General features: G+C 38.0%; 1 protein-coding gene across 3 annotated transcripts in view; it reads right to left on the reverse strand.

Moving 5' to 3' along the window:
• Positions 1-23,448, reverse strand: part of ADAMTSL1 (ADAMTS like 1) — a 470,823-nt gene that overhangs the window by 357,999 nt on the left and 89,376 nt on the right. For all 3 annotated transcript variants that reach the window (XM_082401580.1, XM_082401578.1, XM_082401579.1), the window contains exon 4: positions 9,006-9,242. In XM_082401580.1, the coding sequence (XP_082257706.1) occupies positions 9,006-9,242 (237 nt within the window). The remainder of the gene's footprint in view (positions 1-9,005; positions 9,243-23,448) is intronic.

A 23,448-nucleotide genomic window follows, 5' to 3' on the forward strand; every position in this document is an offset into this window, starting at 1 on the left:
TGAAATATCTTCTCAGAGGGAAGGTGACATATAATAGAACTAATAGGATTTGACTTGTAGCTTTGCCTTTTTCTAGTTGTATGACCTTCTATGAGCCTAAATCTCCTCATTTATAAGATGGAAATAATAAAGATATTCCCCAAAATTGGTACAAGAAGCACATGGTGATATGCGTGATGCACTCTGCAAACTAAACAGCACGAAAAATAATAACATTTGAAAGTTTTTTTCTAAATTAGATTCACACTGCCTTCATCTACCTCACTGAATCTCTTTGGGAAAACAAAATCCTTGATCTTGTCTTTCCCAGTACACACTGAATTTCAAAGGAAAAATTAAATAGATATAACTTTCAAAAAGTTTTTCTGTGAAAGCTATAGAAAGAAGCATTTATGTATCTGTGTGCTTGTGTGTGTGACGTATGTTAAGCAATAAAACTGTAAAAGTGCTTATTTAAAAAACAACAAAAGAGCACAAAAAATAAAGTTATTATAAAATTTTAAAAAAGAAGGGTTTCTGCCCCACAAATTGAATATCAAGATGAAAAATATTCTCATATGGCCAAGAAATCCTTTCCATGAGTAGAGATGATACAGGAATAAATAAAGGACCCAACTGGGGTGGCAGGAAGGAGATAGTTTGAGACAAATGAATCCCTACGGAGTGTCACTTTCTCTATCTCTTAGCTATTCAAATAGAGAGGATACGTTAAGGAACTACAGTCATTTGACTTCAGTTTTTCCCAAAAGTGACAGACGCTTAAGTTGACTTGTTAACTAACTAGCATGTGATCACAGAAAAGGTTAACCTGACAAATTTTTAATCATACATAAACAGGACAGTGACCATATCAACTTGATGGAATCACACCATTCACTTAAGAAGACGTAAGAGGGAGGAAGAAAGGATGTGAATTCACTGAGTGACAATCACATGGCAGATGGTGTGCTATACATACAGCATCTCCTCATCCCTCGTACCGCCCCAAACCAATGCCTGGCCCTTCTCTTATGTTCTACACCCCAGTGAACAGCAGCAACATGCTTTGCTCAAACTAGAAGCCAGAGCATTGTCTTCAACTCTCAATTTTTCTCTCCTATTATATTTCACCAGTCACCAAGTCCAGGGACTCTATCTCCTGATTTGTTTTGAAATCCCCCCTTTTATTCCCACTACCAATTTTGGGTCCTTTCTAATCCATTGCCCTCAATGCAGATAGAGCACTCTTCCTAACATACATGTTTCACTTTATCTTGCATCTGTTTGAATTACTTCACTGGCACTCTTTGTCTCTCAATATTACAAACCCCAAGCTTGTTAATATAGCTTATGTAGCTCCTTATGACACAGGTCCTGACAACCTCTCTAGCCCTTTATTTCTTCACTCTCCTTCTTCAATTCTAGGCGCTAGTTAGGTCTTTCCAGCTATCTCTTCCTCTGAGCATTTCTTGATTCCATGTTTGGTCAAATATTCCTTCTACTTATGACAGTCTAAATTTCTCCCACTCTGGTTCCTACAAACTATTCAAAATTATATGTATATATATACATGTATGTATGTATGTACGTATATGCATATATGAATATGTTTGTACTATGTACAAATAAACTGGGATGTGTGCTATTGTGGGTTGCAGTGTGTCCCCCAGAAAAGATATGTTGAAGTTATAACCCCCAGTGCCTGTGAGTGTGATCTTATTTGGAAATAGATCTTTGCAGATATAATCAAGTTAAGATGAGGTCATACTCGGGCTTCCCTGGTGGCGCAGTGGTTAAGAATCTGCCTGCCAATGCAGGGGACACAAGCATTGGCAGGCAGATTCGAGCCCTGGTCCGGGAAGATCCCACATGCCACGAAGCAACTAAGCCCGTGCACCACAACTACTGAGCCTGCGCTCTAGAGCCCGTGAGCCACAACTACCGAGCCCGCATGCCACAACTACTGAAGCCCGTGCTCCTAGAGCCTGCGCTCTGCAACAAGAGAAGCCACCGCAATGAGATGCCCACACACCACGACGAAGAGTAGCTCCTGCTCGACGCAACTAAAGAAAGCCTGTGTGTAGCAATGAAGACCCAATGCAGCCAAAAATAAATAAATTAAAAAAAAAAAAGATGAGGTCATACTCAATTAGAACTGGCCAGAAGCCAATATCACTGGTGTCCTTATAAGAAGAGAAAAGAGAGACGTTGGGAGAAAAATGCCATGTAAAGACAGAGACATACACAGACCCAGAGGGGAGGAGGCCACGTGAAGATGTAGGCCTAGGCTGACAGCCACCACTAGAAGTTATGAAGAGGCAAAGAGAGATTATACTCAGAGCCTCAGAGGAAGCATCGCTCTGATGACACATTGATTTTGGACTTTTAGCCTCTAGAATTGTGGGAGAATAAATTTCTCTTGTTTCAAGCCACCCAGTAACAAAAGCTACCATGTAAAGAAATCTGGGCTTTCTTTATCCTGATGGTGATAGAATGCAATTGAAATGATTCAAGCAGATAAGAAATGAAGTCAGATCTGTATTTTAGAAAGGAAACTCCTGTTTTCACTGTAAACTCCTGTTCACAGTTAGGTGAATATAGTATAGGGGTAATAGTATACTTTCCTTTACACTTGACTCATCTCCCCTTAGAGCGTCAGTTCAGGGAGGGCAGGGACTGTGTTTTCTTTCCTGTCCATTCATGTATTTCCAGGATCTAGCACACTGCTAATTCTTAAGTAAATATTTATTAAACAAACAAACAAACTGAATTTTTCACAATAGCCCTACAAAGGTACCATTCCTGAGGGATGATATTTAACTCTGTAAGCTCAGTACCCACCAGATTATCGGGAGAACAGATAAACAATGTTCAGAAACTAAGTAATTTGTTAAAATTCAACTAGTAGGCAGTAAAGCAGTTCATTTCATCTTTACTGTGTCACGCAAAGGGGTGAAAAAGAAAGATGATGCATTAAATCTCTGAAGCAATGTCATGCTTCCATGTGGAATTAGATTACAAAACACAGAAGGAAAAACAGCCAAGTCCGTGTTTCTGACATCACTACCTTTAGAATACCTGGTAGACATTTGATAGTAGTGACTTAGGTCACAGACAGAGATGGAGAAATAAGCATTCCACTCAATTCGTTTCAAACTACTCACCATAGGAATTATTAAAAACGTAAAGAACTTCTTTGTTAGAGCTGTGGTTCATTTTAGTGTCACCACAGTATAAACCTCAAAACTCCATGATCCAATTTATTGCTTATTTCTTTATTGTATTATTCATTTTACAGCAACATTATATGAGGCATTACTGGAAAGGAATTCACCTTTTCCTTTTCGAAATGCCTTGTTTTCTGACACAGCACTGTGCAGTACTATAAATATGCAGATTCATTAAAAAAGAGCTGGCTTATAATTGCACTTTGTCTTTTGATGTATGTATATTAGGTAACAACTGATGAATTTCATTAATTATGAAATAAAACACACTTTTCTGTATTTGACTTCAAAATAACCTCAAAATTATTTTTAACAGCAGCACATGTTCTATCTGTAAATTTATGCTACTCTTTTTTTATATTTAAAACAGAAACAGGCTTTGTGCTTTATAACAAATATAAATGGGGTAATTTGGATAATGAAAATAAATGAATAACAGCAGCACTAATAGAGCTGATCCTATTTGCAATGGCTCATTAACTCTGTACAGGATGCAATTCACTGCCCTGGATCAGGAGTTGATAATGGTGCAGCATGGAGCTATTAGCAAAGAAGGGTGCAACAGGAAATTAACAGAAGGTCTGTTCATTCGCTGGGAAGTCAGGATCCCCTTTAGCATGTATAACCACTTTAAACCATGCACTCAAAAAGGCCATAAAGAGGGAAAAGTCAACGAAATGATTTGAGTACTACTCCTACCACAAGCTAGTACCGATCAAGCTCATAGTAAGCACTTCAATGCAGTTGATCACTTAACCCTCACGGCAATCCTATCAGGTAGTTCCAGATACTATCCTCAAGAAACTGAGCCTCAAGAACTTGCTCAAAGTCATACATTAGTGAGTGGTGGAGCTTAGATTCAAACCCAGGCATGATGACTCCAGAGCATTCGCTCTTAACTCTTCATGGATGACAAATTGCCTTCCTGGCTCTGCTTTATCCCCAACTTCATCGAGTCTAGAATGATCATGAGCAAATAAAAAGCCCAGTGTTTCTCAGTCTGAGATGTAAGGTGGGGAGACACATCAACACAGGTACCCCTTGGGGACAATGCTCAGATTCTAGCGGGGATGTCAAGGGGAGGATGTGGTTTGAAAAGACATTCACTAAACCTATTGTCTCCATGTGTAAATGACAGAATTCAAGCTGGACAAGGTTTTGGCCTGTGGGAGAGGCTGAAGAAACAACACAGGGGGCATAGTTAAAAAATGCTGGTAAACAGTGACATTCTCTGACCTCTAGTCTGCCATTAACTAGCTGGAAGATCCTGGGAAAATCGCATAACCTAGCACAGCAATATTTCTCAGGGCTGGACTAGATGATCGCAAAGGTAGTGCTTTCACTCTTAGTAACAATTTCTGTGCTCTGGAGAAAGAATGAAAAATAAGTACAGGGTCGTAACTTTCTCATAAGGCAAACGATATTCAATTTAAAGGTTTGTCCTTCATTCTGAAATCAGGTTCTTATTGCTTTCTTGTTATTAAAACTTCATTTATGAAATGATGGTGAAAGTCCATGAGAGAAGGTCTCCTTTTCCTTTTGAATGTTCTTAGCAGAATAAGAAGTAGGTTACTTTATCTCATTCTATAAACTTTTTTGAATTGTTACAGGGTTATGAAGTTCCACACAGGGAACCACTACATTAATATATTTTGCAATTCAAAATGTTCAGGGTACTCTACTTTTCCACAGCACTTGACAGTTTATTAAGCATTTCACATGAATTATCTCTCACTTGGTGCTCTGCAGTCTGCGAGATAATCTTATTTTGCGGAGTAAAAATAGAATTTAGGAAGGGTAAGCAACTTGATCAAGATTACACAGATCAGTAAAGAAAATCCAGATTGTAATCTGTATCTTGTGACTTTAAATGCTATCTGCTTTCTAATCGGCGAGTGGTTCATAAATCTGGCCAAACACTAGGGTCATAGGGAGAGTGTTTTAAAAACATCAAATGGATAAACCTGAATTTCTGGAGGATCTTTTAAGAGCCCTCCAAGGGATTCTGGAGGGCAGTCAAGTTTGGGGACCAGTACTCAACATCACACTGCCTCTGTCCAGCTAGCCTCACCAGGAAGAATAGGGGCTTTGGAGTCAGAGCTGGGTATTTCTGAGCGAGTCCTATAATATACCTGAGCCTCAGTCCTTCATCTGTGAAATAAGGATAATGCCACCTAATATGCAGAGTTGTAAATATTTTAAAAAATATACGTAAAGTGCCTAGATATGGTAGTTACTAAAAAATGGAGGATATTTTATTATTATTATTACTACTACTATTAGAGTGAATATACTGCCTAATAATACGATGCCTAATATTACTGAATAAGGTATCTCTTATAAGTAGCAATGATTCTAGAATTTTCCTGAAGCAAATTCACTACAAATACAGATAACCCCCTCATTTATGACTTTTGGAACTGTCTGCAGGTCCCAGTTCCCTCCTCTGTGAAATAGTTATATTTGTAAATTGCTAAGGTATCTTTTGATTCTAAAAGTCAAAGTTTCCATAATTTTATTTAAGAGTTAAAGCCTCAGATGGTTTTGAGGAAGTGGATTTTAGTTGAGTATTAAACAGGCATAACTGAAATAATTGGTACTTAAAAATGACAAATCTCTTAGTTACGCTGCCATTTTCTACCAAGGTAAGACTATGCCCAAAGCTAGACATCTGCTTCTCTACAGTTTATAATTTATATCTGTCTAGCATCAAAAATATTTGAAGCAGCTTACCAACAAAAAGTGATAATAAGACAACAATGAAGCCAGTGAAAGAGCTGACAATTCCCCCAAAATGGGGTAGAAAAGGAAGAGAAGGGAAAATGGGGCAGAGGAGATGACTTTTTTCAGGAAGCCAGGAGAAGCTCTTTATAAAAACTGTACATTTAAGTTAGCGTTAAGATTTTTGACAGTGTTTTTAAGATAATGAACATAAGACTTCTTAATGTTTCTTACCAAAGACCACAAATGCTAATCACCGATATACAGATGCAACCTAAATAAAGGAACTTTTTTCTAAGTAGGATGGAATTTACGTATGTCCACTCTTTCAAGGTAGCAGTGAGTGCTTTTCTTTTGTTGACTAACCTCACTCTTGTCCTTCTGAAAAAGTATATACTGCATTTAAGTATTCCATCGTTATTCCTCTATCATTTTTTTGTGGATAAGAAAAAATTTTTAATTGTTTTGATAATGTCAAACTTGTTATTGGCAAAGCCAAGTAAATCTTTAGGATTGTTATCCATTTGGGAAAACTTCTATCATATTCCTCTCTCACCTTGCTGTCTTTCTCTCACATTGCTGTCTTTCTGCTCCTTCCCTCCTTTTCATAAAAGTCAAGTCGTTTTTAATCATAAAAAAAGGCCATTATGGTAATGGTAGCAAGGATCTAAAAATGATATCACTTAAATTCATATTAAGTGGTAGTTTTTGATTCCTGAGCATGATTAATTTGATTTTTTTTTTTTAACAACTATTCCCCTGCTCTGATTATAGTCAAAATGAAAACTCCTTCTTGGTTTTAGACAGCGTTTCCTTTCTGTTCCTGCTGTCACTGGCCTGGCCCAAGGTTCATGCTTCTCCTCACCTTGGCTGCTCTAAGATCCTCCTTTTCAGCTGGTCTCTTTGCCTCCAGCGTCCTGTAAGTGGTCCAAGCTCCACTTCAAGCATCCTGTAACTGCAGCTATATTCATCTTTCTAAAGCAGAGCTAGGGTTATGTCTATTCTCCACTAAAACTCTTTCTTCGCCACCCACTGCTGATCATGGTCTTGTCTGCCATTTCAAGACACCATGATTTTCTCCCAAAATACCTCTCTCTCTTTACTGAGAGATCATGGTCTTGTCTGCCATTTCAAGACACCATGATTTTCTCCCAAAATACCTCTCTCTCCTTACTGAGTACCTGGGGGGTATCCTGCTCTCTGGCCAAACTACTTGTTAGAATCTAAATGCAATCCGAACTCTTCCATCCCTTTACCTTACTATTGCCTCTAACAAGACAAATAAATGAAGAAAAGAATAATAACTAATTACAATTTCTAGGTACGTCACCATTCTATTCAGATATTCTCTAATTTACATTTGTCCCCAAATCTAACAGGTCACACTTATAAGAATCTAAGTTGAGGAGGCATGATTATTCTTGCTTCAGTTGCCAAGGTACATGAAGCCAGCTGGCGGGGTTAGTCTAGGAAAAAAAGAGGCCACATTGAATTCCCATGCAGCAGAAACAAATGAAACCTAATTTACTGGCCAATCTTGTTTATTTTGGTTCATTCATCAGTATAATATAGTACCCACGACTTTGGACTAGATATCAGGGAACGTGAAATTTAATCCCATTTCTTCCATGACCAACCATATAACTTTCAGAAAATCACACAACTTTTCTGGTCCCTGGTTTTTTCTCATTTACAAAATGGAAATCTGTCTTTCTTTGTTCAAACACTACACATACGTAAGAAATTATTATTATATTTGCCATTCCCTACAACGTAGTCCCTTTCTGTATATATTTGCTTTACAATTCTCTGTCATTCCCAAAGCTTTTGTAGATTCCATAATTACATCTCAACACCACTGAGAGTTCTAGAGAAGGAAGCAAATACCAAGTATCACAAATGATTCAAATATACGGCTTTTTAGGATGTTGATTAGATCACCTCTTAGGCCTTTCCTAGCTTTAAAATAGTAAAATAGTTACAGATATGTAAACATCACTCCATCCTCCTATCTAAGAAGTGCTTGGACTTGTCACAGTTTGTCTCATGATTCTAGACCTCATGAAGGTTTAGTATGTCTGTCTCTCTCTCATCTACACAGAACCTTGTAGGACGTCTCATACCTCTTGTAGTCATTCACACTACAGCTATTCCTTTTACATCTGAAAACAGATTTAGCTTTTAAATAAACACGTGAATTTGAAACAACAAATTACTGAAACACATTTTAAGTTTATTCTTATATGGCTAGTTGTGATATCAGAAATTCTGAAGAGAGAAAAATTTCAACCAATGTCTTCTTGGGAGAGGCAAAGATTCTCAAATTGTCTACTACGTGAAATTTAAAAGTATAATGGTCAAGTATAGCACACAGGAAACTGTAGCAACTGCTTGCTCCAAAAACTAGGCTGGTCATCCTAATCGAAAGCATAGACTGAAATCAAGATGGCAAACGTATTAACTCTCCCTCACCTTACTAACTCCCTACCTAAAGTAGACATTGAAAAACTGATACCAGAAATCAAATCTCTTTGCTCTCCCTGTTAAAGATTTACCTGGCTGAATTCGACCTAGTTGACACTGCCATGCCTTTTCCTACAATTTGTCTAAATTTTCAGCATAACTGTAGTCATGATAGAGAAGCAACAAGTTCTCGTACAGTGTACGTGGAGATTTTAGAGCCAATCTCACCTGAGCGATTCTGAAGCTCTAAGTAAATGAAAGTTGATGCCTCTGAATACAGATACACACACACACACACACACCCCACATTATTTCAGGGACAACCAAGGTAGAGGTAATTTCAGAGTCTAGTACAAAAAGTGATACACAATATTGAAGAATTTTGGTTCTTCTATATTGAAGTGAGACTCAAAGGAAAGAAGAAACTCTAGTCCACTTTTCCTTAACACATAATACAGCTCTTGTAGTTTTAACTGAAGCTGAACCTCAATTTTCAAATGGGTCATCATTTGTAAACTCTAGAAAAAGTAACACTGATTCAGATAGCAGGACTACACAGACGCTACTGACACAAAACCCTCTGGAAAAATAGAATGAGAAGAAGCCAGCACTTACTTGGCACAAACCACTGATGCACATATCCAAAGATTCTGTGTAGCAGCGAGTCCCATCTAAGACTTTAGGTGCAAGTTCAACAACGAGGGCTGTTCCTTTGGCCTGGCACTTGAGGGAACATGGGTTGTCAGGGTCGTTAGACACAGGAAGCCATTCATAAAACTGGCCATGGTGCTTGACATCATTATGAGCTGAGCACTGCTGCGCTCGGAAATCACCTGCTTCTGGTGGGCAGTCCTGGAGAAGAAAAAGAGGGAAGGGAGAAGCACAGGTTAGGAGAACAGCCTCAGACAGAAAACTAGAGCAGCTATGTGCTCCAGGTCTTAGGAAACAAAGCAAATGTTCTGTCATTACAGATGGACACTCCCATAGCATCTGAAAGGTTATATGATTATTTGGCCCTCAGAAGGTAGAGATTTGAGAAAAGTCATCACCTTGAAATATATTTTCTGATAGAAGTGAAATGGGAAAGAAACCAGCTTGAAATAGATCTGATGGATACTAGTTGGGAAAGTAACCACCTTGAAATATATTTTTTCAAAGATGTTTATTTGTCCATGGATTCCCTCCACATTGCAACGTCATTTTTATTTCCTTGTAATTTAAGTAGAACTGAGTATAGTCACAGGGTTAGTTAAAAGTATCACTGTCATTTTCCGTTCTGATACCAAAAGCTATGATAAAATGTTATTTTAGAAACTAGGAGAAAAAGTTTTGATGATTTTGTTCAAAATTTTTTTGTGGGGTTGTTTGTGCGTTTTTTTCTAAAACAGTATACTTAGGCTACACAGTATCCAGAATTAAACATGGAGACCAAAATAGAGAAAACAGCATTTACACCTGAATTTCTTTAGCTTCAGGCAGCATGGCTGAATGTTTTGGACTTTCTCCTCAGATGGGAGTTGGATGCAATATGGTGGGTCTCTATGGACCTACGTTTCCTTGTGTTTAGAACAGAGGCAATGATAATACTCAGCTCTCAAGGTCATAGTGAGAATTTTATGAGCTTTTGTTGGCCAAATACTGGCACAAGGAAGACAGACAGTACATGGTAGCTATTACTGTGATTATTTAATGAAGCCACTGAAGAGAAAGTGTTGTTGGAGAATTAGGAAAGCCTCTGAATTTGAATTTGAAATCACACTGGCTGAGACCAGCAGAAAACAAGAATGTTTTACATGTATATTTTATAAATGGAATTTTAAAATGTAAAACCATAACTAACCATGGCTATTATCTAATAAATGATAAACTTTAGTGAAAACAATTATGATTTAATTTAAAAAAGATAAATATCACCTATCCCTCCGAGAAGCTTTTTGATAAGTAGGTCTATTTTATTGTACCTGCATTCAGATTAGGATTTATTATGGAAGATTGTAGAATATCCATCTACAAGGATGGATATTAATGACAGGGAAGTCTTTCATTAAAATTTTTTATCTTAAATAATGAATTTTCATGTGGCCTTTTAGCAGTTCCTGATTACTACGTTATCACTTTTAAGAGTTCTCTTTTACAAGGTTTCTTCCTCTGAAAATCTGTTTACATTTAAATAAACACTGTGAGAATAACATTATGCTATTTTATAAAATGAAATCCTGACTCTTTCCTCAAATTTCAGTGTTACTATTAAGTAGCATATAAGGCTTTAATATTTCAGAAAGCATAAATTCTTCCTAGGCAAAATGGATGTAAACAATTACTTATTTCAGTTGAAATTAAACTAGCTCAAAATACAATATAAATTCTGAAAGGCATTTTATTGTTAGTATCATATATGTTCTCAGAGTGAATAAAATGTAGTACTAAAGGAAAAGAATACATTTTATTTATTCTTTAAACAAATAAAGTATACATGGGTACCCAACAAAGCTTAAGTGATTTTGAATACTGTCTGAAAAAAATTTAAAGATCATTAAACCAGTCAATAAGTGTGTGTTACACTTTGTTGTGATAGTTAGTTGTTTGTTGTAAGAAATAAAACAAAACTCACAATCTGCAAACCTATGCTATAAATCACAAAACAGGTAAACTGTACGATGCAACACAAACTATCTGAACTCAAATGTTTTAACCCCATCTCCTTTCAGACGATGTGTTCCAAGATAAGAACACAAACAAATTTAACATTAATTATTCAAGAACTTACGTTCCAAAGGCAAGACCACAACTTGCCCAGTTTACAAATCCTACCATTCTCCAACTAGACCTCATTTACTAGCTTCTGTCCTGAAATGACCCTGTAATTAACTACAGCCCCAAACTCTACAAGTCTTCTTCCCTAAATTCCCCCATCTGAGAAACTACAGACTGTCAGGGTGCTTCTTCCCCTTGTTTAGCAAGTTTAATGAAACCAGCTTTATATGATTAACACGTTTCCCTGGTGGCCGCTGCATGGGGGCTTCCACAGTTGAACTGATAGTTTAATTAATAATTTTTAAATAAAGTATTTTCAGTTTCATGATACCTGTCATTCCAAGAGTCAGCTGATTACTCAGTAGTACAGAAGAAATACTGAATTGAACTCAATAAGGCAGAATACGGAGCAAACTGTTTAGAATGGTCCCAAACTTTCCTCATAATTACTTTTACCTTCTTTTTCTATAAATAAAAGTGAATCAGCTATAAGGGAATTTCAGGGTCAGGTTGAATCAACCTCTGCATTAAGTAAGAAGGATAATATATAATTAAGAGACCTTTGCATATGAACCTGAGATACTTTTCTGCATTTATCCAATTGCAAGAAAGGAGTGTCAATTACATCTTAAAATTGATGTTACATCATCTTAGTACAGACATAAAACTCCCACAGAATCTCTTATGAGTCCCTTCTGTTCAACAAAACGTGTTGAGTCTTCCCACCTTTACTAAAATAAATAAGACTGAAAGTCAGTCAAAAGTAAAATTACTAAAAAGTGAAGCTAAACTATTAAGACTTTTTGGTTTTCTTTTCAGTGACAAAAAAGTAGACATATATAAACACATCACAGAGAATTAACAGGCAGACAGATGTTCCTGTTTGCCATTCACCTATATCTACTAGCTCTGAGAACACCTGCTACAGGTTTTATAAACTTTCACAACTGGAGAAATGTCTCTGAGAATAATAATGCTTGCGAACACCTTTACTCACTTTTATCACTATGGTCTTTCCTCCTGCCCCTACTTCTGTAGGGGTGGGAATATATATTTTGCTAAATTGAGAATGCACTTAAAACCTGGAGTTCAACGTTGGAAACTGAACTTGAACCTTCTTAATGTTTGAGTTTATTTGTACTTGGCAAAATGCAACTTCCTGTTTTAAGAAAAAGAACTTAAGAGGGCTTATAAAACAGGTTCAGAAAGCTTCTTGGACATCAAATCGCTCTTACAAAATAACGTTTTCATGATTTAAGTGTAAATGAATCAGAAACATATGAATCAAATTTCCCTTGAAATACACATGTTTAAAAATTAAGGGAAGAAGGATTTGGCAAACGCTTCTTTTGTTGAACCCAAAACATCTCAAGCATAGTTCAAGACACTCACTGAACTCCTGATGCATCTGGAATCACCCAGCTGCAGGAGTGGAAACTCAAGCAAAGTCATCATAGTTTCTTGTCCCACAAGTATCATAATAATAATAATTACAATAACTCTTACTTGTATAGAGATTCATCATGTACAAAGTTTTTAGTTTTGAATTATAATTTGATGCATGAAACCACTATAGTTCTTGATCCTCCTTAAAGTTAGACTTAGAAACTGATGACCTAACTGCTTTGAAAAATATTTAACATCCTATCCTGGGCATCATCTTTGAAATATCTCATAGGTAGTAATGATGAAGACAAATAAAATTGCTGAAAATTCTCATAGCTATTTGAACTAAACACAACCCCCACCAAGAACCTGGCAAAAAAAAATGGTGTGGGAAAGACGCTCTGGACTAAAGACCCCCAACTTTCAGCCAGAAACACTGTCCAGTAGAAACAGAGCAAGAGAGAGCAAAGGAATGCATTTCTTGGCCTTCTGTCTATTTCCAACTAACTGTAATGCCTGACGATTGACAACTCTGTGTCAGGCTACTGAGCTAGGGCTTCCTCACTCTGAAAAAAAAAATATTTTATTTAACATAGTCAGATGATCCCATGAATTACTGCATTTAGCCATTTAATACAATATAATACTTTTTCTCTCCAATTTTAAAGCACTCAATCCTAACCGTGTCAGAGTTTTCTTCTTTAAAAGCACAAAAATAAAAGCTGACCTTTAATGTACTCCCATTATAATTCATGAAGTCCGTGGAGTTCTGCCATAAATGAATCCAATTCAAAACATTTTCTGGTTAATTAACTAGCCAGTGGGAAAGATAAGATGGATCCCAGATGTCCCCTGATGATGACAGGTGGATCAGATTACACTGTGGGACAAAAGAGGGTCAAGCTTCCCAGAGTTTACTCACTGGGTGAAATGTAGAAGATTATAATCTCAGCAGCTAAGGTGGTAGCATCAGAAAGGCTTTTAAAATGGTTCTGAAAAAATATAGATTCAGGGTCAGGAGAAACATAACTTTTTCTCTTTTTAAAGATGACATTTTCCTCCCTGAGGGATACCCTTCTACCTCTACCTCTACCCTTCTGCTCTACCTCTATCCGGTGGTTGGCCTTTTCTCCTAATTTTGCTGTTTCATTGAAATTATTATACGAGTGCCATGGTAGAGATGCCATATTCTGATTCTTTGGTTTTATTTATAAAGTCAATATTAATACCTGATAGTATCAAGAAAATACTGGAAATTATATTTAGGTGACCACTTGGACTGTAGTAACTGAAGAAATCTATCCTTCTCACTGCATTTCCCTATCTCGTAACTGTTCCTCCAAATTCCGTGTCTCCCCTCCATCCGGTCCTAATCACTCACCCACCATAAACATTACTGTGCAAGAAAACAAAATTATAATTGCTTAATAAGGTGTCTATTCTATCCTCCAGAAATTTGAGATTGCTACTCCATGATGAAAACATATATGGAAATTTATCAGCTACTTGGTGACTTTAGAAAATTTTATTAGTGCTAAGTTTTACCCTCAGAATATTAGGAACCCTCAATGGTCTGATTGTAAAATGGGAAAAGATTACCATAAAAGATTCCTGCACAATAAATAGACGGAAGCTCTGAAAAATATACACCCTAAAGTTCTCAAATCTCAGCACAGAAGTAGACACCTCTTTTATATATTTTGGCTTTACTACTTGGCTTTCTGCCTCTTTTATTTGAAGTTAAGCTGAGACTACTAAACAGTAATTATCCACTGATGCAATCCAATCTAATATGATATTTTGTTCTCAGAAACATAATTAATGTTTCAATTTCTATTTCCAACTCAGACTCCCTTCTCCTGAACTCCAGTCTCATATATACAACTGCTTCCTCACCATCTGGATGTCTAAGATATCACAAACTCATCATATCCAAACTTGAATTCCCAATCCCCTCCTTCCCCCCAAAATTTGTTTCCTCTGCAGCCTTTACCATCCCAGTCAATGCCAATTCCATCCTTTTCAGGCCCCAAATCTTAAAACAGCGGTTCTTACACTTGAGTGTGCATCAGAATCACCTGGAGGGCTTGATCAAAGTACCAGATTATTAGGGTCCCATCCTCCAGAGCAGGGGAAACGTGCCGCACAGCAGGAGGTGAGTAGTGGGCGAGTGAGCGAAGCTTCATCTGCAGCTCCCCATCACTCTCATTACAGCCTGAACCATATCCCTCTGCCCCCCAACCCCCATGGAAAAATTGTCTTCCACGAAACTGGTCCCTGGTGCCAAAAAGGTTGGGGACCTCTGCTCCAGAGTTTCTGATTCAGTAGATTTGGGGGGGGGGGGGTAAAGGAATTTGCATTTTTAACAGGTTCCCCAGTGATGCTGATATTGCTGGTTTGGTGGCCACACTTTGAGAACCACTGCCTTGGAATGATCCTTGACTTCCACATCCAATCCATCAGGAAATGCTGGTTCTATACACAAAAGTATGCAGAATCTGACCACAAACTCAGCCAAGCCACCATCATGTCTTGCCTGCACTATTACAATAGTCTCCTAACTGATCTTTCTTCTTCTTCCTTTGCTTTCCTAGAGACTTCTGTCAGAGCAGCCAGAATGGCCTTATTAAAGCAGAAAAGAGATTGTGTCACATTTCAGCTACACCTCTGCCATGGCTCCTCACTTCACTCAGATCAAAAGCCAAAACCCTTATCACAGACGGAGGTCAAGATGTGGCCCCATCATCTCCTTCTGTCTTCCTTATGCCCTTGGCTCCAGCCACACTGGATTCCCACTACGCCTTGAACACTCCAGGAGTACACTTACTTTAGGACACATGCGTTATCTACCCCTTCTGCCTGGAATTTTCTTTGCCCAGATTCCAGGTGGCTAACTAACCTCAACCTCTATCAAGTCTTGCTCAAATATCACCTTCCCAATGAGACCTACCTTGACTCGTCTATGCAAAATTGCAATTCCCACTACTGATTCCTTTTTATCCTCTCAACTTCTCCTTTTTTCCTTCACACTTAATGACCTTCAAGTACACCACATAATTTACTTATTTATTATGCTTATTTTTTGTCTGTGTCCTTCCACTAAAGTATAAGCTCCAGGAGGATGGGGATCTTTGACTGTTTGGCTCACAAGCTATTATATACCAGTACGCAAAAAAATTTTTTTTGAGAATGAATGACTAACACATCAAATACATGAAACAGAAGTCATGTCTTTCATTGTAGAAACTCCTATTTTGTTTTCTTAAAATCTTGCAGGGAATCTAAATCTTGATAGTTTCCTAATCAAGGACTCTTAGAAAACCATGATGAAATATCTAGTTTTTCTTCTTTTTTTGAAATACAGATTTACAAGAATACTTTTCATTTCAGACACTAGGAAAATTGAATAGGGATTCTTGCCTACTTTCTGAATAAAAAGGCAGATTGATGTTTCCTCCAGCATGTAAACAAATTTAACAGGGCAATACTAAGAAACATAAAATGTGCTGAAATAATTTATTATTCCATAAATAGACAGTTGTAAATTTTATATAACATTCACTGTTATATGCGTGCACTATAAAGCACTAATGTGAAGGTATCAAGCTTTATCCCCAAATTTTGGCCACCTGCTTATACTAACATCAACATTATCATCAAAAGCATTTATTTGTGCAAGACTGCTAGCTGCTATGAAAAATGAAATTAAACATAGCCCCTGCCCTGTCTAGACAGTCTATATGGAGACAAGTCTATTATATTTCAAGAGCATAATATTTAAATCTCAAACACATCACTCTCAGTGCAAAGAACAGAAAATGGGATCGATTTTGGAAGGTGGTGCCACAGCAGGTAAAGGTCACTCTTGGCTCATTCTTCCTCCTATTTGAAAATACCAACAGACTTTCTTGGGACACTATATTTTCATGTATAATATATAAGACATATTTAAGAGTTCTTTGTTTTGTTCTTTTTTTTTCCTGGTATAAAAGATTTACAGATTTTCTTTATTTTCCTTCCAAACCATCAATACTTCTGGAAAGTAAGTGCCTATGAAAATTAATCATTAACCATTTGAACGCCTTACTATGGATCAGGGTCGGGCCGTATAAAATAACATCTTTACAGATTTGTGACCCTGTAAAATAATATGGAACTCTTGAGTTTATTCAAGCTTTGGGTGTGCCCTACTCTGGGCCCACTAAGTGAATGCTGGTTACAGGTATATTAAAGAGCTCTAAACCAGTCCAAATGTGTTTATCCAGGTCCAGACATAAGAGACTCAAAATGTATCACACAATAAATCATTAACCCCACCTTACTTACTTGATTAGAGCTTGTTATCTGAAAACAAATGCTCTGCTTGGCTAGTTTTTAATGTCTCCAGGCATTTGAGAGCTGATCTAAGTAAAAACATTTAAAACATTTCATTTTCAAAGTTCGTGTTTTTTTCTCCCCTCCTTGGGTAGCTTTTATTTCAGTGCCTTTCTTTTTTCTCCTTTGAACAATGCAGACTTTTGGAATCCAATTCCCTAGAGGTATTTGTAGGACTGGTTGTTGTTTGTCATATTAGACTCTTAAATTCTCTCCATTTTGAAAATATCCATTCCCTGAGGGCTTTTATTGTTTTTAGTCCCTTTCTCTGAATTAGCTCCAATTTAGCAGTATCTTTTCTTAAATCAGCATTTCTGACTTTTTACTATTTTTTATTATTGTCTAAAATAAATGTTCTCTCCCTCCCCAAATTAACATATTTGAAGTGGTAATTTGTAATCCTTTTTGGAATATGGCATACAATTTCATTTTAAAAGCATTCAAGTCCACAGGGTTTTTTTTGTTTGTTTGTTTTCAGACTGTATTTACCAAAATATTTGTGGTGGAGAGTCAGGTTAGAGGAAGGACTCATATAAGGGAAATATTTTAGCATGTAAATACTTAAGCTGTTACTACTGCTGGGGCCTGCTGCATAACAAGTTCATTATGCTTCTATTTATAAGTGGGAAAGGTAATAAAGCTTGATATACGACAAAGGAGCAAATACGGAGGCTGAAGTTGTCTTCCGGTGCTTATGCCAGCTGCTTAAAGAAAACTGGAAAAAGATACCATCCAGAGCAATTCAAAGATAAATACAGTAATCCCCTGCTTTTCCAAAGTTCGCTTTACGCCATTTTGCTTTTACGAAAGACCTTACATTAATACCTGCTTCTGCCAACCAAAAGAAATCCGAAGAGGATTTTTGCTTTTACAAAAAGAGGTGAAAAGCAAAATAGTGTTCAGTGTTTATTTTGCAGCGAGCCTAGACACCCACCCCCAAGCAGGGAAAGTGGCACCACCAAGCTCCTTCCCCAGGAACTACACTCTGCATCTCAGCCTCAAGCCTACATTTGAACTGTGTCTGTGAGCATCCGTGCTTTAACTCCATTTATTCTGTGCATCTGTTAGCAAGATGCATACTAAGGTAATTGCTTCTTTGTTTTATGCCATTTCAACTTAGAAAAGGTTTCATAGGCATGCTCTACTTTCAGAAAGGGGAGAAACCTGTACCATGTTAGACAATTCAGAGAAGACCATAGTATTCTCTTCTCCTCTTCTCCCTCCCAGTCTATAACAAACTGCCTAGTGTTACCTGCAGGCTTAACTTCTTTTCGGCTGTCACTGAATCCTGACAGCTGTCTGTTTTCCTGGCACTGTATCTAATCAATGCTCTTTTTTGGACGCATGTAATACAGTACCATGAACACCTCTTGAAATACCTCTGTCCTTGAGTACTTGAAATACTTCTGGGCACTCGATAGGTAAGTTTTTTGAAGCAAGCAATTGAAGGTTCCCGAGTTAGTTCCTACAAAGCTGATATCAGGCTGCTATTTGAATTATTATCCAGTCAGTTCCCTGAAGTTTATATTAGAAGTGAAGCTGCTTCCCAACTTGGAGAAGGTTCCAGGTCAATGGGTGGAGGAGAAAGACATCTATTCTCCAATCAGTGGAATGGAATAGCGCCTCCTCTCAGCCAGATTCCTCTTTGGATGGTAGATTCTAACCCTGACCACAAATACAAGTAAGTCATCCTGGCAAGAGACAGGTTTCCAGAGAGGAAATCAGATGTCCTCAGACTGTCCATGGTACCAGTGAAGATTAGCTGAGTCTTTCCTTATAGACTGTGGAGTGAGGGGAAACAGTAGGATTACCATGGATAAAACGATCAAGAGCTTAATGACTTTCTCTTCCTTCCCTTGTCTCTTTCCAACTTCTAGATCAGAATTCCTATTCCAGACACCCACGTTCATGATTTACTATATAAACTGACCTTTTAAACGAAGTATTCTCAAGTGGCTGGAAGCTTCATCATGGGTATGGTGACAATACTTTCCACAGGAAATGTTAGAATTCATGCTTGATAAATTTGAGGATACTTATGGCAACACCAGGGAAATCACTGAAAGTGGGATTATCTTAGAAAAATTGGGTAGCCATGGAATCAGAACAAAGCAGAAAGTAAAAGAAGCAGAGTGGGGAGTTTCAACTCAATTGGTGTCAGGCAGTGGTCCTGGGTAGAAGGGAGACCCCCCTCCCCCATAGGTTTGCTGTAGGGTAGAGTAAAAGCTTCCCTTACATAACCAGAGAAGGAGTCCACCCTTCCGTTTACTGTGGTCAAGTGGGACCTTGAAATTGTTTGCTCTCTTCCCCCAGTTCCCTTTCTAAATTTCCTTATTTTCTCCGTTCCTAGGAGCCCAGGACCTACATGCTGTCACAAATCATACCTCTGCCTTCTATTTCCACATCCCAAACCTCTTCACCCTGCAGGAGAGACTGGATCCATCACTGCTCCTTTAATGCTTTTCTTACCAGCTTCCAAATTGGCAGCTATAAATTGGACAGCTGGGCACTCTTTTCAGAACACAGTGAAACGTGTCAGTTCCTTAAAAAAAACCCAAAGAAGCCTATCCCTCTGAAGGATCTCAATATTCACCCTGGCATAAAGGGGAATGGCACTGTCATATGGTGGCTCTGTAGGCAAATGGGACAGAAATGAGTTAGTACCAGTAAAACGTTTAAATCAGTATTGGCACATAGTAAGCACTCAATAAATGTCAGGTATTATTAATATTACCAACAGCATAGAGGGGAGCATTATACAGCTCCTGGGGGCTTCAGAGGAGCCTGAGACAGTGCTTGTTTCATCCAGCTTTGCCTTCCCCATTGCCTTGCTGCCTCTAGCACTACTTTATTTAGTTGTTTTAACATAATTTTAATTAAGGGGACTTAAATGAATGTCTTAACATATGAGTCTAATCAAATGATATCTTGTGCCAAATTTATTGGGTTATAAGTTTGATGGATGACAACACTCAACTTTGTTTATGTGTGCTCATGCTTCTTAGTTTGTTGATCTTGGACTATGGACATATTTTAAGAAACCAGAAAAGAATTAGAGAAATATATTTCCTGACCCCTAAAACCCAGTATTTTCAGGTTGTCCTCTGAAGCCTGAAGCACTTCCCCTGAGCCCCAGTCTCATCCTGAAGAGCCCTGGGCTTCCAAGGTGATTTTCCTCTCCTCTTCCCCTAAAACTTCCATTTTTCCTTCCGTGGCTGTACTAGGGAAGAGGGAAGACGAAAGCAAACTGATTCAAGTTATCTACAGTCAGGTTTGGATGAATCACAATGCTTTCTAATTAATCACTCCCAATAGCTATTAATTTCCATGTGTTCACAGAACACGGAGACACTAGCTGAGCACTAGGCTATAGTGAAAGGTTAGATATTCTCCCTGCCTTCATGATGCTCACAATTTAAAGGGGGAAGATAGGTATTGTGACCATAAATCAAGCTTTTATTCTAACGATAGAATTACAGGCAGAATGACAGACAATTCAAAACTGGAGGATAAGTTTTGGACAGAAGTCACCTCCCTTCTTATTTGGTCTCCCTTTAAGGCTGAATCTGAAAAAGGAGTGAAGGAAAAGGGCCGCTGAAACTGTCTCTCCCCCTGAGTGTCCTCAGTTTTGCAATGGGCTCAGTCTGCTTTCTCTCTTCTATATGGTGTGACAATACAACAAATACCTCAGCAGGTTTCTGCAGGGAGCTGACCTAGCTTTGCCTGTTCCATAGCCTCAGAGCTCCCCTCTTCTCTCCATCCACCCCACACCTTATATCAGAATAGCTGCCATTCCCTCAATGCTTTGCTGCTCTGGCTTACATTATCCAGCATGGCCTCCCTGTATTCACCTGAGTGAGTCCTTAAAGCTTAAGTATCACTTCCTGGTTTCCTTCTACGACAACTTCTTATCCTCAGGCTGAGAGAGGCAGCTCCCTCTGAGATGCCATAGAATCCTATACATACCTTCATCCTTGGACTTAACACACTGTATTATATTCTTGGTTTACCAAGGGCCTAGTACCAGCCTGGCACAAAATCAATGCTAAATAAATATCTGTCGAGGATTGAATTAAGGGACTTCCATATGCAACAATATATAGAACCAGATATTTTGACAAAGCTTCCCACTACAGAACACCTAAAAATTCTACATTCAAGTAAAAATAACATTTAAAAAAATGTTATATGCACAACTGAACTGGCAAGGAAGTTTCCATAGAGAAAAAAAATTTGAGAAAGCATAAATTCACAGAGGAAATTGATGGATGTCCAAAAGGGATCTGTTGGTTTCTGGTGGTTTACAACTTTCCATTTTAGTAGGCTATAAGAGCAGGAGACAATGGATAAAGTGTATAGACTGCAAGTTGTGGAACAGGATCAAGATCCCCTCATAATTCCAAGACCCTAAGCAAAACCCTCAGAGAAAGAGTAAACTAGGAAAAGAAACAAAACACTTAGCTTCTGGAAAAGGCCAAAAAATGTAGATAGTAAAAATATTAGTGGTTTCTGGGTATGGAGGAGGGAGCAATGAATAGGCAAAGCACAGAGGATTTTTAGGGCAGTGGAATTATCATATTCTGTATAAAACTACAATGGTGGATACATGTCATACACTTGTCCAAACCCATAGAATGTACAACATCAAGAGTGAACTCTAATGTAAACTATGGACTTTAGGTGATAATGATGTGTCAATGTAGGTTCACTGACTGAAATAAATACACCACTCTGGTGGGGAATGTTGAGTGGGGAAGGCTGTGCACGTGGTGGGCAGGGGGCACATGAGAGACCCGTATCTTCTGATCAGTTTTGCTGTGAATCTAAAGCTGCTGTAAAGTTTACTTAAAAAAATAAAATGGGATGATATCAACAAACCAAACCAACTCAGCTTCATGAAGGGAAATAATAAGGAAACTTGCCTATCTCAGCTTGGCTATGGGTTAAGGATGGGGCTAGAATTCTCTTTCAGAATTCCTAACAATGGGACTCATGAGAGTTTAGAACACAATTCGCACAACACAGACAGTGGAAAATTTAGTTTAAAATGGTCTTGATGATCTTGAGAAAGAAAAACGGAGCTGAAGGAATCAGGCTCCCAGACTTCAGACTATACTACAAAGCTACAGTAATCAAGACAGTATGGTACTGGCATACAAAAACAGAAAGATACCTCAATGGAACAGGATAGAAAGCCCACAGATAAACCCACACACCTATGGTCACCTAGTCTATGACAAAGGAGGCAAGAATATACAATGGAGAAAAGACAGCCTCTTCAATAAGTGGTGCTGGGAAAACTGGACAGCTACATGTAAGAGAATAAAATTAGAATACTCCCTACCAAAAACACAAACAACCTAATCAAAAAATGGGTGGAAGACCTAAAGAGACATTTCTCCAAAGAAGATATACAGATTGCCAAGAGGCACATGAAAAGCTGCTCAACATCACTAGTTATTAGAGAAATGCAAATCAAAACTACAATGAGGTATCACCTCACACCAGTTAGAATGGGCATCATCAGAAAATCTACAAACAACAAATGCTAGAGAGGGTGTGGAGACAAGGGAACCCTCTTGCACTGTTGGTGAGAATGTAAATTGATACAGCCACTATGGAGAACAGTATGGAGGTTCCTTAAAAAACTAAAAATTGAATTACCATATGACCCAACAATCCTAACTACTGGGCATATACCCAGAGAAAACCATAATTCAAAAAGACACATGCACCCCAATGTTCATTGCAGCACTATTTACAATAGCCAGGTTATGGAAGCAACCCAAATGCTCATCGACAGACGAATGGATAAAGAAGATGTGGTACATACATACAATGGAATATTACTCAGCCATAAAAGGGAACGAAATGGGGTCATTTGTAGAGATGTGGATGGACCTAGAGACTGTCATACAGAATGAAGCAAGTCAGAAAGAGAAAAACAAATATTGTATATTAATGCATATATGTGGAATCTAGAAAAATGGTACAGATGAACCAGTTTGCAAGGCAGAAATAGAGACACAAATGTAGAGAACAAATGTATGAGCACCAAGGGGGGAAAGTGGGGTGGTGGGATGAATTAGGAGACTGGGATTGACATATATACACTACTATGTATAAAATAGATAACTAATGAGAACGTACTGTATAGCACAGGGAACTCTACTCAGTGCTCTGTGGTGACCTAAATGGGAAGGAAATCCAGAAAAGAGGGGATACATGTATACATATAGCTGATTCAGTTCCCTGTACATCAGAAAGTAACACAACATTGTAAAGCAACTACACCCCAATAAATAAAATAAAATAAAATGGTCTTGGTTAGTACTGATCACCACCCCATTCCAATATCATCGTCCTCAAAAGCAAATGTAAATTCTCCCAGAAAGTACACTTGTAAATCCAGGCTACAAGAAACTCTCTTTTAAATGCCAACAATAATGAAAGCACATAGAAATATCACAACATATATGAGGAAACAAGGTAAAATGGGACAATAGAAACAAGAAAATCAAACTGACAGAAAGTTTCCATAGCT

Source organism: Balaenoptera borealis (assembly GCF_965194805.1).
Source record: "Balaenoptera borealis genome assembly, chromosome: 8".
Taxonomy (NCBI): domain Eukaryota; kingdom Metazoa; phylum Chordata; class Mammalia; order Artiodactyla; family Balaenopteridae; genus Balaenoptera; species Balaenoptera borealis.